Source organism: Ranitomeya imitator, chromosome 3 (assembly GCF_032444005.1).
Source record: "Ranitomeya imitator isolate aRanImi1 chromosome 3, aRanImi1.pri, whole genome shotgun sequence".
NCBI classification, from domain to species: domain Eukaryota; kingdom Metazoa; phylum Chordata; class Amphibia; order Anura; family Dendrobatidae; genus Ranitomeya; species Ranitomeya imitator.
The window spans coordinates 613,938,837-613,954,605 of NC_091284.1; the positions used below are offsets into that span (position 1 = coordinate 613,938,837).

At 42.0% G+C, this 15,769-nt stretch overlaps 1 protein-coding gene across 2 annotated transcripts in view; it reads left to right on the forward strand.

Annotated features, from left to right (window-relative positions):
* Window positions 1-15,769, forward strand: part of KLF12 (KLF transcription factor 12) — a 354,667-nt gene that overhangs the window by 276,510 nt on the left and 62,388 nt on the right. For both annotated transcript variants that reach the window (XM_069758133.1, XM_069758132.1), the window contains exon 3: window positions 3,160-3,694. In XM_069758133.1, the coding sequence (XP_069614234.1) occupies window positions 3,160-3,694 (535 nt within the window). The remainder of the gene's footprint in view (window positions 1-3,159; window positions 3,695-15,769) is intronic.

Here is a 15,769-nt window from a genome sequence, read left to right on the forward strand (position 1 = left end):
ACCCGATGTTTACCCTGGTTACCAGCGTAAACGTAAAAAAAAACAAACACTACATACTTACATTCAGGTGTCTGTCCCCCGGCGCTGTGCTTCACTGCACTGTGTAAGCACCAGCCGGAAAGCAGAGCACAGCGGTGACGTCACCGCTGTGCTTTCCGGCCGGCGCTCACAGTCAGTGCAGAGAAGCAGAGCACCGGGGGACAGACACCGGAATGTAAGTATGTAGTGTTTGTTTTTTTTTACATTAGCACTGGTAACCAGGGTAAACATCGGGTTACTAAGCGCGGCCCTGCGCTTAGTAACCCGATGTTTTCCCTGGTTACCAGGGGACTTCGCATAGTTGGTCGCTGGAGAGCTGTCTATGTGACAGCTCTCCAGCGACCACACAGCGACACTGCAGTGATCGGGATCGTTGTCTAGATCGCTGCAGCATCGCTAAATGTGACGGTACCTTAAGTGCCACACCTGGGCAGATTCACAATGCTATTAACCTGCAGATTAACCCAATATCAGGTGACAGGTTCCTATTAAATAGCGTGCACCACTTGATGAATTCAGTCCATCTAAGGTGACAGGTTCCCTTTAATGAATTGGCGTGCGTCTCCCCATATTTGTACTGGAGAAAAATTGATGACGTAATGCTATGTCATTGCTACACCTTGACTCCTCCCTAGCTCCGCCCATACGAAAAGTTTAAATTTTTTGGCTGAACTTTGTGTTGTGCAAAAATTTTGACTCTCTGCAAAATATTTTAAACCAGAATTCTGGTGTACACACTTTGCCATATTATTATTTCTTTTTTTTTTTTTTAGAGATGACTACTGTCCTGTTGCTCTAGAGTTCACCATGTAGCATACGGTTTATACTGGATGCCTCTGTTTGACATACCACAATATCCTCTTCTATTCCATACAGCAAAAAAGGTACACCGGCTTGACAATGACACTGGTCTTCATCAAGCGAATTAGAGCCTGTCGTTCGGTTTGATGCATGTGCCAGGAGATCTAAACATGCATGCAAACACTGCAAATTGTGGTGTCAAAGCACCTTGGGCCGGAGTCACTCTAGCAAATCCCATCGGATGTGAAATGCTAATGACCCTCAGCTTCAGCTCTGCTGCGAGCGTGATCAGAGTGTCAGTGCTCTGTGCTCCGAGCCTCTCTCGCATCAGAGAATTGGAGCACAGCTGCCGAGGAGACGGAGAAAGTAATTTCTCCATCTCCTCTACTGCTGGCGTCAGCAGGAATCGCACTGCACTCGGCTGATATCTGAGAGCAGGGCAATGTTTCACACGTACCCATAGACTTAAATGGGTGCACACTATCCAAATTTGGCAGGCAATCGCAGCATGCTTCGTTTTTTTTTCCTTTCCAATCGCGTTCCGATAGGAGCAGGAAAAAAAAGGCCATTGAGGACAGAACCGTAGGATTTAATTGGTACTAATGCTATCCAATTTTTAATCACAAGTAGGAGCGAGCCCTTGGGACAGCCTAACCCACTGATTTTAACAATATCTACCAATCATCTAAATGTATGGGGGAATCTTGATTTCTCGCGGATGGCAAATGTCTTGGGAACAGCAGTTGGGTGTTGCACCTGAGGAAAGCCATTGTCAGCGATGTTTGCCAGTGACTTACTCCCTGCTCCATAGTCAGAACACATACACATGGCTGAGCCAAGCATGCATGTGTCTGGGGGGAGAATAATCGGAATAGCTGTCATCCTAATAAGCATTTGATTGACAGCTATCTGCATTGTTTCATTTATCTACCCCCTTACATATCAAATTTTTACACAGCATCATGGACCCGATACATTATTGCATTTGCATCTGTTTTTTGTTACTTTTATGGTATTTTGCACCTTTCTGTTGCTTGCACCAAACTCCTCTTTCCATTTGCACCTTTTTTAAAATCTATTTTATGTGTGCTTTTTTTTTCTCTTATCACTATGGGGGAGGGTCAGTGTTTTTGGATGTTTTCACCTAAATTGTCAATTGTTACTTTTGAAAAAGGTATTATCACATTTGTCACACATAGTGTTCCATGGAGTGATTTTATGTAGAAACCTTTTTTATTATTTATTTATTTTTGGAAAAAAACAAACCATAAATAACTAATCCTGTGCACGATTTTAATGAATTTTGTGCAAAAAAAAAGTGACTTAAAAAAAATTGCAAATAATCAATTGGACCCTATGTCTTGAAATAGTTTTTTAAAATAGTTTTCTGGCTTAAAACACTTTGAAGAATCACAAAATGTTTGCACAAAAGTTTTGCAGCTTTTGGCTTTTTAATGCCAGTCCTGGACAGTATCAACAAAGTAGATGGAGCAGTGAGATCGGTGAGTTCATCAAAAGTTATTCCATTTCATCTTAAGCCAGAAATGTTACTTCAGTTTATGAATGGAGTAGCATTTCTGGCTAGGCACGCAGCTGCCCATGGCACTAAGAAGATGCTTTGAATTTATTAAGTGGCGAGCGCCTCTTAATCATTTTGATGCATATTACCCCATCATGCTCATTCATGTACATCGCCAGTCTTAATCAATCGGCCCCATTAGCTTAAAATATAGAACTGTGAAAATTCCCTTTAGAGCTATTTTTCTATTGTAACTCAGTTTACGTATGAATGTCCTGATCATCTTCATGCCCCATTAGATATTCTCATGTATTGATAGTCTACCATGTAGGCTGTGTGCAAAATATTACCTTCTGTGTAAAGGAATCTCATGTCAAAGTCTTCCATTCAGCCTAATACTGCATGTAACTGTTGTCAATATACTCACTGATAATATTGCTCTTATGATATTGTTTTTATTGCGTTTTTAAATAATAAAATACAAATGATTATGTGGATTCTCATTAATTAGTTGATTTCCCATATAACTGTCAGATTAAACTGCACATATAAGTCCTAACATTTAATGGGCTTGCTAAAAGGCTATCTGGAGAACAGTAAAATAATGTTAATTACGTGCAGTATAAATCACCACTAATAAGATTTTTATTTGAACAATTTTTTTTATCTGAAGACCTGAAATCCTAGATATAATATGATAATAATCTTATGTTTCATCTGAAGTCTCCATTTTACAGTGTTCTACTCAAACGCTAACTGTAATTTAACAATATTGACAATCCGTTTTTCCTTTATCACAGTCTCCAAAAGTCCACAGTTACCAGGATATGGAAGCTGTCCCCCTTCTACTCAACAATGTGAAAGCAGAGCCTCCTGAGGATTTATTAGCCACCGACCATTTCCAAACACAAACCGAACCAGTGGACTTATCAATAAACAAGGCTAGATCTTCACCGAGAGGACTGTCGTCTTCTCCGCTGTTCATTACCACTTCAGTAGCCTCACCTTCTTCTAACTCTTCATCCAGCCGTCCAGCTTCTTCACCAACAGTGATAACCACGGTACCATCCACAGCATCTGTGCCAACAGTATTGACTCCAGGACCTCTTGTGGCTTCAGCATCTGGAGTTGGCGGACAGCAGTTTTTGCACATCATACACCCCGTCCCATCTTCTAGTCCTATGAACTTGCAGTCTACAAAACTGAGTCATGTTCACAGAATACCAGTTGTCGTGCAGTCCGTTCCTGTTGTTTATACTGCAGTGAGGTCCCCGGGGAGTATGAATTCTACCATTGTGGTCCCTTTCTTGGAGGATGGAAGAAGCCATCTTAAAGGTAAATATTTGTTTTAATTTTCACCCTGATATCATATGGTAAAATTGTTCAATTGTAAGAAACGGTATCTGGTCAGCAAAGCAAAAATTACAAAGTATGTTCTCCCTTTCCCAAAGCACCCATACACATATATAGAATTATCTCAGCAGTGTGGGTGAAATTATCTCAGCTGTGTGGCTACATACACAATAATGAGTTTAATATCTCATATCTCCAAATGCTTGTAAACCAGGAGACGAAGGTGTGTTGTGGCATGTACACTGTAATTATGTCCTCAACAGCGATAGTCCTATAAAGCCATTATAGAGTGATGCCCCCATCCATCACACACAGAGTATGGTATCCTCACAGAAAATGCCCCCTCACAGTGTCACTTCACACGTATAGTACGATGACTCCACTATGCCACTAGCACAGTATAATACTCTCAAAGCATGGTGCCCCCCATAGTCCCCCCTCACCCCACACACAGTATTATGACTTCCTCGCAGTATCATGGACTGTCAATATGGTGGCCCCCACAGCCCCCATTGAGTATGATGGCCCATACAGCACCCCACATAGATTGAAGGTCCCCACAGCCCCCAACTTAGTATGGGAGCCCCCACAGCCCTCCACAAAGTATGATGACTCCCACAACCCCCCACAAAGTATAATGGCCCCCACAGCCCCTCACACAGTATAATGGCCCCCTCATCTGACTACTCAGTATGATGGCCCCTACAGTCCCCCACTCAGAATGAAGACACCCATAACTCCCTACTCAGTGTGAGGACCCCTGCAGCCTCCAAATCAGCATGAGAGCCCCCACAACCCCCTACTTAGTATAAGAAACACCAAACCTCCTAATCAGTGAAAGGGCCCACACACAAAATAAGGGAACCTACATTGAATGAGGGCCCCACATCCCCTCATTCACTATGAGGGCCCTCACACAGAATGAGGGCCGCCACAGCCCCTACATAGAATGAGTGCTGCCATAGCCCCTCTCACACAGAATGAGGGAGGTCACAGCCCCTACTCAGAATGAGTACCTCCTTCACATAGAAGAGCCCCTTCAGCACCCAAAACAGTATGATTTCCCCCACAATCTCCAGCCTCTCACTTAATTTTGTGCCCCAAAATTACTGATATTTAAAAAAAAAACCACACTACTCGCCAAATCCCTTCCCCCCCCCCCCCCAGCGCATTGCTACAGTCTGTGCAGTATACTGAGGCTCCACACTACAGGCATGATATAGTGGTGCCATGGTGCTTGGAGTGCACAGAGAGTCTCATACTCACAAGAATAGACTGAATGGTGGATCAGGGAACTTGTGGCTACCTGATCTATCGTTCTATTCAGTGGTATCCAGGTCATAAGGATGCCGATACAGCTAAAATTGTGATGTTGGGGGAAGAAGGAGCCCGGTGCCGAGTTGTATGGGGCCCCTCGACTCACGGGCCAATAGTGGCTGTGTGGTTTCCCGATGTTGCTCGACATCGGACTCACTCTCCTCACCGTCATCACGGTGTCAGACATATCCCCATCCCCAAGAAGCGAATATCATTGAATAGAATGGTGAATCAGGTAGCCAAAAGCTCCCTGAAATTGTGAGGACAGGGAGAGGCGAGGCTGCTCTACTCACGGGCCGCAGCAATGGATGATATGCTCCTGTAGGAGTTAGTCTTTTAAAGCAGTACATTTCCGGTAACTTGCAATGGACCCTTGGATAGTACCTACTCTGCCTACCCTGACCTCAGGTCAGCCATAGGCTTTGCCTGCAAATAAAACTTTACAAAAGCAATGACCAATGTACATAATTGGGTATAAAAAAAAGTCCATTTAATTATAGTAATATTTTTGTAACCATGTTCTGTAATGCTAAATATAAAGATGTATTCATTGGTACAAGTCGTGGTTAGAATAAATGTTAGTGTTGTTCCAAGTTCATTGGACATGTCCTGCCATCAATCTTTCACCATGGGAGATTTTATCTCATCCCCAAGTACTCTGAGACTAATAAGTGAATTCTGCGCCTATATTTAGAGAAGGTGTAATGGATGTTTTCTGCAGAGCTGGCAAAAGAGAGCTAAGGATAAATCATCACAACAGCCGCATACACGCTGGGACATGGACTTGTGGTGTTTGCAAAGAGTTTTTTTAAAGGGAATATGTAGAAGTGTGTTGTGTAGCACTAAATCACAGTGGCGATTTATAGATTTACTAACGCAGATCATGAGAGAAATACTCCACGTAAGCTTTTCAAATATAGACTATGCAATATATTCCAAATATTCAATGAAAAATGATTTGATCACCCTTGCATCAGGACTGAACAGTCATTTATCTCAAACTGAGTGAGAGCTAAACGTCAATTCATCACATGAAATAGATTGTCTTTTAAAAACATTTCTCACGTAGCCATAGAATAAGTGATAAATGTATGATTGCAGGCGCTTGACCTATGGGACCACGCTGATCTGAAGAAGGGGGATCTCGATGTCTCTTGTGTGAATGGGGCATTAGAACTCTAAAGGGACTAGATGGAAAAGAGTGGTGCCGACCCTTCATTCTCAGAATCGGTGGGCATATGTAGAGATCGGATTGGCACCATGCATGTGTTACCAAGTATATAAATTATCCCATAATTTGTAGGATAGAGGATGAATTATTGATCTCTGGAGCTTTGACCACTTGGATCCCCACCAATCCCAAGATAGTGCTCTGCACTGGGGCAGACATATCAGTGGTCCCATGTTTGCCACCGCACAGGGGCCCGAGAGTTAAGTGGGCCCACTTTCACCTACAAAACAGCAAGCAAGCTCTGTCACAGACAAGAAGAAGGGCCCATGAACTTTTCTTGCACAAGGGCCCTATTTTGTCTGTATCCACCACTGCAGCCTCTGCAGATTCCATCTAAATTGAGCAGAGGTCGAGCCTGCTCAACACCACGTCACTCATTCTCTATGGGACTGTTGGAGATATCCAAGTACTCCTCTCTGCAATTTCTGGCAGTCCCATAGAGAATGAATATAATGGCTGTTTGCAGGCTTGACTTCTGCTCCATTCAGACTGTGCTTTTCATAGCTCTGTCCTCAAGATCCAGCGGTCAACCCCCTTTGATAAAAAAAAAAGTTATCCCCTACTTGCATATTTGGTACAGTTCCTTTGAGTGATGGCATATACTAGTGATACGGTATCAATGAGATGGGAAACCGCCTTATAGTGACGGCCTGACATTGTACGGTTGTAACCTGCCCAATTCATCAGTCATTGCGCTCAAAGAAGCTGCGACACCATTATTTCCTGCAACATGCACATCATTCACCCTGTTATTCACGGTGTCTCGGATAGGATCCCTACATATCACACTTAGAATTACCTGCCTGTAATAATTATCACCATCCAACATCTATGTTCTTTTCACCTTTTTAACCTTGTGATCTATTTGCAGGCTATAAATATTATCTGTAGAAGTCTGTAAGGCTTCTGTTTCTATCCACTCTGATATACTCAGCTGCTAAAATTAGGATTTTTTTTCCGTCATATGTGACTTTCAAGTCTATATGTAGCATTATTAATAACTATATGTTTCACGGTGAAAAATAATTTTTCTTTCAAATCCAAAGTAGTGATTCATGTCATGTTGCTATAAATAGACGACGTGTAAAACAGCCCTATACATGTCGTGTATTTGATTTTACATTGAAGAGGTTATGAAAAACATGATTGAAGTGCAGGACCCCTGGGCTATGGTTGTCATAGAATGGCTTTTATGTTTGTGTTTCTCCAGTGGTACAGTGCAGATAAATTGCTTCAAATGTCATTCTTTAGGCTGGCTTTAAAAAGCCATTAGTTTATTGACGTCATTTCTATCATCACCATTCCTTAGTCGTATTTCAATATCTATTTATGACACTTAAGTAGTTTGTCTAATGATTTGCTCTAATACCTAATTTTCTGAAGCTTGAATCAGTTATTAGCTAGCACATTAATATTTCACATTGATTTACATGAATAGACAACTGTAGAAGAGAAGCCTGAGAGTTGGGATGTGACGGCGCAGAGATTAATACGAATGTGCTTTGTGCTCCGAACAATCAACATTGGTTCCAGTTACTGAACTGCTGATTGCTCTTCATCTATAGAAGGATGTAGCCCTGACTTTCTAAAACTATTCTACTACTAGATGGTGGCCCGATTCTAACGCATCGGGTATTCTAGAATATGCATGTCCACGTAGTACGTAGTATATTGCACAGCCCACGTAGTATATTGCCCAGCCACGTAGTATATTGCCCAGCCACGTACTATATTGCCCAGTGACGTAGTATATTGTCCAGTGACGTAGTATATTGCCCAGTGACGTAATATATTGGCCAGCCACGTAGTATATTGCCCAGCCACGTAGTATATTGGCCAGCCACGTAGTATATTGCCCAGTGACGTAGTATATAGCCCAGTGACGTAATATATTGGCCAGCCACGTAGCATATTGCCCAGTTACGTAGTATATTGTCCAGCTAAGTAGTATATTGCCTAGTGACGTAGTATATTGCCCAGCCACGTAGTATATTGCCCAGCCACGTAGTATATTGGCCAGCCACGTAGTATATTGCCCAGTGACGTAGTATATAGCCCAGTGACGTAATATATTGTCCAGCTACGTAGTATATTGCCTAGTGACGTAGTATATTGCCCAGCCACGTAGTATATTGCCAAATTACGTAGTATATTGCGCAGCCACGTAGTATATTGCCCAGTTACGTAGTATATTGCCTAGTGACGTAGTATATTGCACAGCCCACGTAGTATATTGCCCAGTAACGTAATATATTGGCCAGCCACGTAGTATATTGCCCAGTTACGTAGTATATTGCCTAGTGACGTAGTATATTGCCCAGCCACGTAGTATATTGCCCAGCCACGTAGTATATTGGCCAGCCACGTAGTATATTGCCCAGTGACGTAGTATATAGCCCAGTGACGTAATATATTGTCCAGCTACGTAGTATATTGCCTAGTGACGTAGTATATTGCCCAGCCACGTAGTATATTGCCAAATTACGTAGTATATTGCGCAGCCACGTAGTATATTGCCCAGTTACGTAGTATATTGCCTAGTGACGTAGTATATTGCACAGCCCACGTAGTATATTGCCCAGTAACGTAATATATTGGCCAGCCACGTAGTATATTGCCCAGCCACGTAGTATATTGCCCAGCCATGTAGTATATTGCCCAGTTACGTAGTATATTGCCTAGTGACGTAGTATATTGCCCAGCCACGTAGTATATTGCACAGTTACCTAGTATATTGCCCAGTTACGTAGTATATTGCGCAGCCACGTAGTATATTGCCCAGTGACGTATATTGCCCAGTGACGTAGTATACAGCACAGAGCCACGTAGTATACAGCACAGAGCCACGTAGTATATTGCCCAGTTACGTAGTATATTGCCCAGTGACGTAGTATATTGTCCAGCCACGTAGTATATTGCACAGCGAAGTAGTATACAGCACAGAGCCACGTAGTATATTGGCCAGTCACGTAGTATATTGCCCAGCTACATAGTATATTGCCCAGCCAGGTTTGTCACAGGTGAAAAAATAAAAAATAAACATATACTCATCTTTCCGAGGGAGCCCTTGTAGTCCACGGCAGGTTCCGGTCCCAGGGTTGGTATTAGCGCAGGACCTGTGATGACGTCGCGGTCACATGACCGTGACGTCATGGCAGGTCCTTCTGCCACCGGAACCTGCAACGGAAGATGGCGGCCGGCGCGAGCTGCAACGGAGGGGGAGTATAGCAGGTTTTTTTTTTATTATTATTTTTAACATTACATTTTTTACTATTGATGCTGCATAGGCAGCGTCAATAGTAAAAAGTTGGGGACACACAGGGTTAATAGCGGTAACATTACCCGCGGCATAACGCGGTCCGTTACCGCCGGCATTAACCCTGTGTTAGCGGTGACCGGAGGGGAGTATGTGGGCGACAGGCACTGGCTGCGGGGAGTAAGGAGCGGACATTTTCTTCCGGACTGTGCCCGTCGCTGATTGGTCGTGGCAGCCATGACAGGCAGCTGGCGAGACCAATCAGCAAATGAATAACCGTGACAGAAAGAAAGACAGACAGACAGAAAGACGGAAGTGACCCTTAGACAATTATATAGTAGATTCTGCAACCTTGGTGCACTTGTACTCCTCATACTATTCTTAGTCCTTCAGTGATCATCTAGAAGACATTGCAGTACTGCTGGTCTCACAGAGAAGTTTCTGCACCTTCTGACGATGGCCTCATTAATTAACAATTCATGCATAAGCACAATTACAATGTTTAATTGCATTTAATGTTAGTACAGCGCATTAGCACAGAAACACAAGGAGAACAGGTTTTATTATAATGGGCCCATCTTTTAAAAATGGTCCTTAAGTTGGACATTAGCTTATATATACAGTAGGTGCACATCAGAACCTTATAGGTCTTTTGCATTGGGTCTGATGTATTTTAATATGCAAATATCAAATATCCTTCTCAGACAGGAAGAGGTTTAGAATACTAGTGCCACCTATTGGATATATCTCATCCAGCTTAATTGGATCTCCTACTTTGCGCTGACGAGGAGCAAACACCCCGAAATTCATGTCTGCAAATGGAGTTTCTGGTTTGGCTTCTTATTCCTAGTTAAGGAATGTTAAATGGTCATCATTGACCTTCCCGTGGTATAGGTGTTGAAGAACAACTACATACAACTCTAAACTAATACTCTAGGCTTCATAGGAGCACCATCATGACCAGCACAGGGGGTTGTATTGCTGTTTGTAGTAAAAGTTACTGTCTCTTATGAGACCCAGCTACACGCTAGACATCCTAGATGGACCATCATGACAGGAATGGGAGTCTTCAGCTGACCACTGGCAACCCATCAGCACCCTATGATTATAACGCAGTGTGCCTACAGCACATCTCTGGTCACATGCTCTGAATACTGGTGTCAGAGATTGACAGCGCTATTTAACAGCTGTGGGCAGAGATCAGCTCCACCTGTGGCTTTTAAAGGCAGATGATGGCTAAATAACACAACTATCACCTGCAGGAAAGAAAGCAGACGTAATTTCTGATCATGCTTCAAAGAAGTGGAACCAACAAATGAAGTAAATGCATGTTGTATGGTATATAAACTTTGCCTAAAGTTATAGTACAGGAAAACATCAAACTTTGAGATATAACTAATTAGAGAAATGTGCTTCTTTTTCCACTTAGGAGTCACTTCTTCCCCTCTCCCTGCCTTCTGAACTTCTCATCTACTTTGAAAAAAACCCACCTTATCAAAAAAGATAAGATTAACTGCCAGCACAGTGAGGTGTCCAGTTAGACCTTCTATTATAAACTCAGGGAAGTATGAAGATGAGTGAGGAGCAGAGTGAGGAAACAGGCAGAGGGAGACACAGAAAGATTGTGTTGAGCTTTTACCTTGTCCAAAGCTAGATTCACATCTAGGTTGCCTTGTACTGTTGTATAATTTCCTCCATGATTCTGCAGTTTCGGCCAGTGTGCTAGCTAAGGAATGAAGAGCAAGAACAAAGTGAAATGGACTTGTAAGATTATCTGAAATCGATGCTCACTAGAGTAAAAAATACTGTCAATAAACAGTCATTCAGAGCTATTTGTATGGGTTTAAAAAAGCTAATACTGTATAAAGACCTAAGTTAAGCTCTCAATCAGTTTTTTCCAATTCGTACCGTCATCAGTGCAATGATATCAGTCTCTGTATGTAACAGACTTGTGATCTTAAAAGGATAAAATAAAGCTGGAATTTTTTTACCGCATATCAGATGCTGTCTATTCGGTTCACTGCAGGAATATATAGGAAAACACTATAAGACTGAGTCCACTAATGATCAGCTCTTAAGGACTACTTTTCATTAGAAACAACATATTTTGCTCCAATTCATCCGTCACCTTAAGTGGCATAATATCAAAAGCTTTTACTAATGTTTCAGCTCTGTATAATAATGCATCAACACACTCCATTAAACTGCAGTGGGTCACTGAGTATTTCATTTAATACGCTTGTATGGATTATGTATAGCATGTATGTATTTACATTTAAACAGCACAGAGACATTAAAAGCAGCCACAGGGGAAAAACCAGCATCTTATTCTCTTGTTATACCACCATCTTTTATTTATAACGCCACAGTATGCACATTACTACCAGACAGTAGTAATTTATGTGTTGCCTTTACCAGCAGCTCTGAGATCGGCATTAAAAAGGTAGCGAGTCATGAAAATGATCACAGAATTGTAGAGTTTACCTAAAGACAACTCTGCAGATATTGGAATACCTATTTTGATCAATTTATTGATACATATATTTATATTCAGCTTTTCATAAATGTTTTCACTTTTATTGACAAATACATTAGGTTTAAGCAAAGTCTCAATATTTGCAGCGTTGAAATGTTTTTTTTCAAGACATCTACAATTCGCCTTTGTATGCTGGATATCGGCTTCTGGGCCAACTCCCGACTAATGGCAACCCATTCTTGCCCTATCAGTGCTTGGAGTTTATCACAATTCCTGTGTTTCTGTTTGTCCGCTTTTTGAAGATACGCCACAGTTTCTCAATCGGATTGAGATTTTGTGGAGTTTTTTGTTCATGGACTTAGGGTACGTGTCCACGTTCAGGATTGCATCAGGATTTGGTCAGGATTTTATGTCAGTATTTGTAAGCCAAAACCAGGAGTGGAACAATTAGAGGAAAAGTATAATAGAAACATATGCACCACTTCTGTATTTATCAGCCACTCCTGGTTTTGGCTTACAAATACTGACATAAAATCCTGACCAAATCCTGATGCAATCCTGAACGTGGACACATACCCTTATTGTTTTGTTCACTGAGCGACTTGGCTATATTTTGCCTTTTGACACAGCGCACCATCATGCTGGAAAGCAGCATCTTCAAATTGCTCCTGAATTGTTGGCAGAGGTTGCTGTTATTTATTTTTATTCACATCTATAGCGCCATTAATTTCCACAGTGCTTTACAGACATTACCTTCACTTTCCCCATTGGGACTCACAATCTAAATTCCCGATCAATATGTCTTTTTTCTAGTGTGAGAGGAAACCAAATTACCCGTAGGAAACCCACACAAGCATTGGAAGAACATACAAACTCCTTGTTGATTATAGCTTTTTGTGGTATTTGTATCCAGGACACCAGCACTGCAAGTCTACAGTGCTAACCACTCAGCCACTATGCTTCTCTTGGAGGATGTTCAGATAACATTGTGAGCAAACCCACACCTTTGGATGAAAAGCAGCCCTGTACATGTTAGGTGTCGAGTTCCCGCCTTTGCACAGGGGGAGTCTCGAACCACCTCTGCTGCGGTCTCCCATTCTTCTCCAGCCGCAGTGGAGCCTGCTCAGCAGAGACGTCAGTCCCAGCGTCTGGCTCAGGCTGATACTGGGCGACTGGTTACTACTGTTCTTCCAGGCTCTGCCTTTGTAGCCAGTACTGGTCAGCGGCGAGCAGGGATCTCTGGGACCAAGTCCTGCTTTTCCCCTTCTGAGCATGCCCAGGGTAAGACCTCTCATTGGAGGTCGGGGGTCACATGCTCAGATACTGCAGCAGCTCCCATTGGTCCTCTAGGAAGGTCCTGAAGTTGCTGCAGCTATAAAAGATTTGCATGGCCGCACAGCCATGCGCTAGTATCAAACCTATGTCTATGAGCTCAGCGCCAGTGTGGTCATCTCTGGATGCGGTTAGAGTTTGGCTGAAATAAGCCTCTAGAATACCGGCACCTCCGGTGAGGAGTTTGTATGAGTGTATTCAGGGCCTTGGCTGAAATAAGCCGCTAGAATACCGGCACCTCCTGTGAGGAGTTTTGTCTGTTTTCTCTGACTGCATGACCACAGTTTGCTCTGGTTGGTAGCTGTGTACCTCTGTGAGGTTAACAGGGCACAGCATCTTGTTCCTAGCAACTCTGTGGAGTTAAGAGTTTGCTTATACCGCCATATAGCGCCTCCATTTGTCAGCAGCAGGTTCCTCTCCTGCACGGTGGACCCCGGGTTGCGAACGCACCTAATTATATATATATATATATATATATATATATATATATATATATACTCGGTGCGTTCCGCCAACCCTAACAGTACATGAATGGTTTCAGGATGCTGTACTATTGGTATGACACACAGCTCATGGTAGCCCCCGCCTTTTCTTCTCTGGACAATCATTCTTGCAGATGTCCACAACAGTGTGAAGGAGGCTTCAGCAGAGAAAACGACTTTATCCCAGTCCTCTGCAGGCCAATTCCTGTACTTCATGTAAAATATCAGTCTGTTTTTGATACAAGAAAAAGATATCTTTATACAGTGTGAGCCAGTAGATGCAAAAAGATTGACATTCTTCAGTGGTTGATACATTTTAATAGTTAAAGGGAACCTGTCTTGTCATTTATAAAGTCTAAAGTGTCCCCAGTGCGTTGTTAGTGAAGCTATGTGCATCACTAACACTTATTTTTAATTAAAATCGCTGCTGTAACCCTTATCAAAAAGCACTTGATATAGTTATATCTTACCTGCTTGTTTAGTCATAGAGGTGTGCTTCATCACGTTCGGGGAGACGCCCCCCGAGGAAGCATCACAGCGAAACGCGCGTTGGGGTTGTTCTCCATGTCCTTATACCAAGGTTGGTCTAATATGGTCATTTCCTATTGATTATTATGCCTTTAGAGTACTTCTTAGGGTCTCTATTGAGCCGTAGCATGATACATATGCATTGGGTGCTTTACATACTTTGCAAATGCGGATCTTATACTTTATAACCGTATAGGAGGCACCCTCTATCCCTTGTAATGTGTGCAGGCTATTTTTTATAATTATATTTATTATTGGCTTTTTTGCACACATTTCGTATTGGATTACTCACGGCCTGTTGCATATTGACATTATTATTATTTGATCTAGTTATTTGTTAATTTGGACGTGTCACTTGGTGTTACTGTAACCCTTTCTCCCTTTTTTTGTCTTTTATGTCTTTTTTATACTTATTTATTTAAATGATGATTGAATTTTCTTTTTAATAATAATCATCAATAAAAATTAATATTTTAATTGCTCTGGTATCCATTTTTCTGTTTTGGGATATATTTATGTACTTGTGGATGAGCTTATGATTTGAGCCCTTCTTTTTTTCGGTTAATTATCCACCACCAGGACTATCCTGCGTTGCAACCTTTCTTCAAATATTTCTCTGCTGTCCACATTCAGGGAGATTAACTACAGTGCCATGGGTTGTACACTTTTTTATTATGTTGATATTTTTCAACAGTTCTGGTTCTCAAGTCCTCACAGTTATCTTCTCCTCTTTTAATACTCCATGCCTAGTGCGGTACACACAAACAATGCAAAAAATTTAGTAAACTTCTCCCTTTTTTATCTGGTTTCAGGTGTGATTTTCTGTTACTTGCGGCAGGTGAATTTGAATGAATATCACATGCTTGAAATAAAGTTGTTTACCCACAATTTTGCAAAGGTGCCAACAATTTTGTCATTAACATTTTGTCAGGCCCACAAAGGAAATAAACGTGTATAATATAACGTGTAATTTGAATAATTTTCTGGGAGAAATACTTCATTTTCTGGAATAATTTCAAGGATGCCAGCACTTTCCGAGATGACTGTATATTTGAGAGAGGGATAGTTAAAAATTGTGTGTATAATTATGATTCATTAGTTTACATGTGGCACATAATTTTTGCTCCAACTCCCTGGAATTTTGCTAATATTGTTAGAGAATACAATTTGACCACAATGTTCGAGCTCACCTTTCTGACTGTGGGAGCAGAATTTTATGAGTCTGCACAATGATGCAGCTCTCTAATTAACTATTTAACTACCTAGGACTCATATTTTAGTTATTCGTTTCTATAGGCTCTGTGATCCTTAGTCTGCTGAACCGCCGCACGACCAGCTCTACTCTTCCTAGTGTATCCTCACCCATCCCCTGCAGACTGTGAGCCCTCGCGGGCAGGGTCCTCTCTCCTTCTGTACTTGTGTGTGCCTTGTTTTG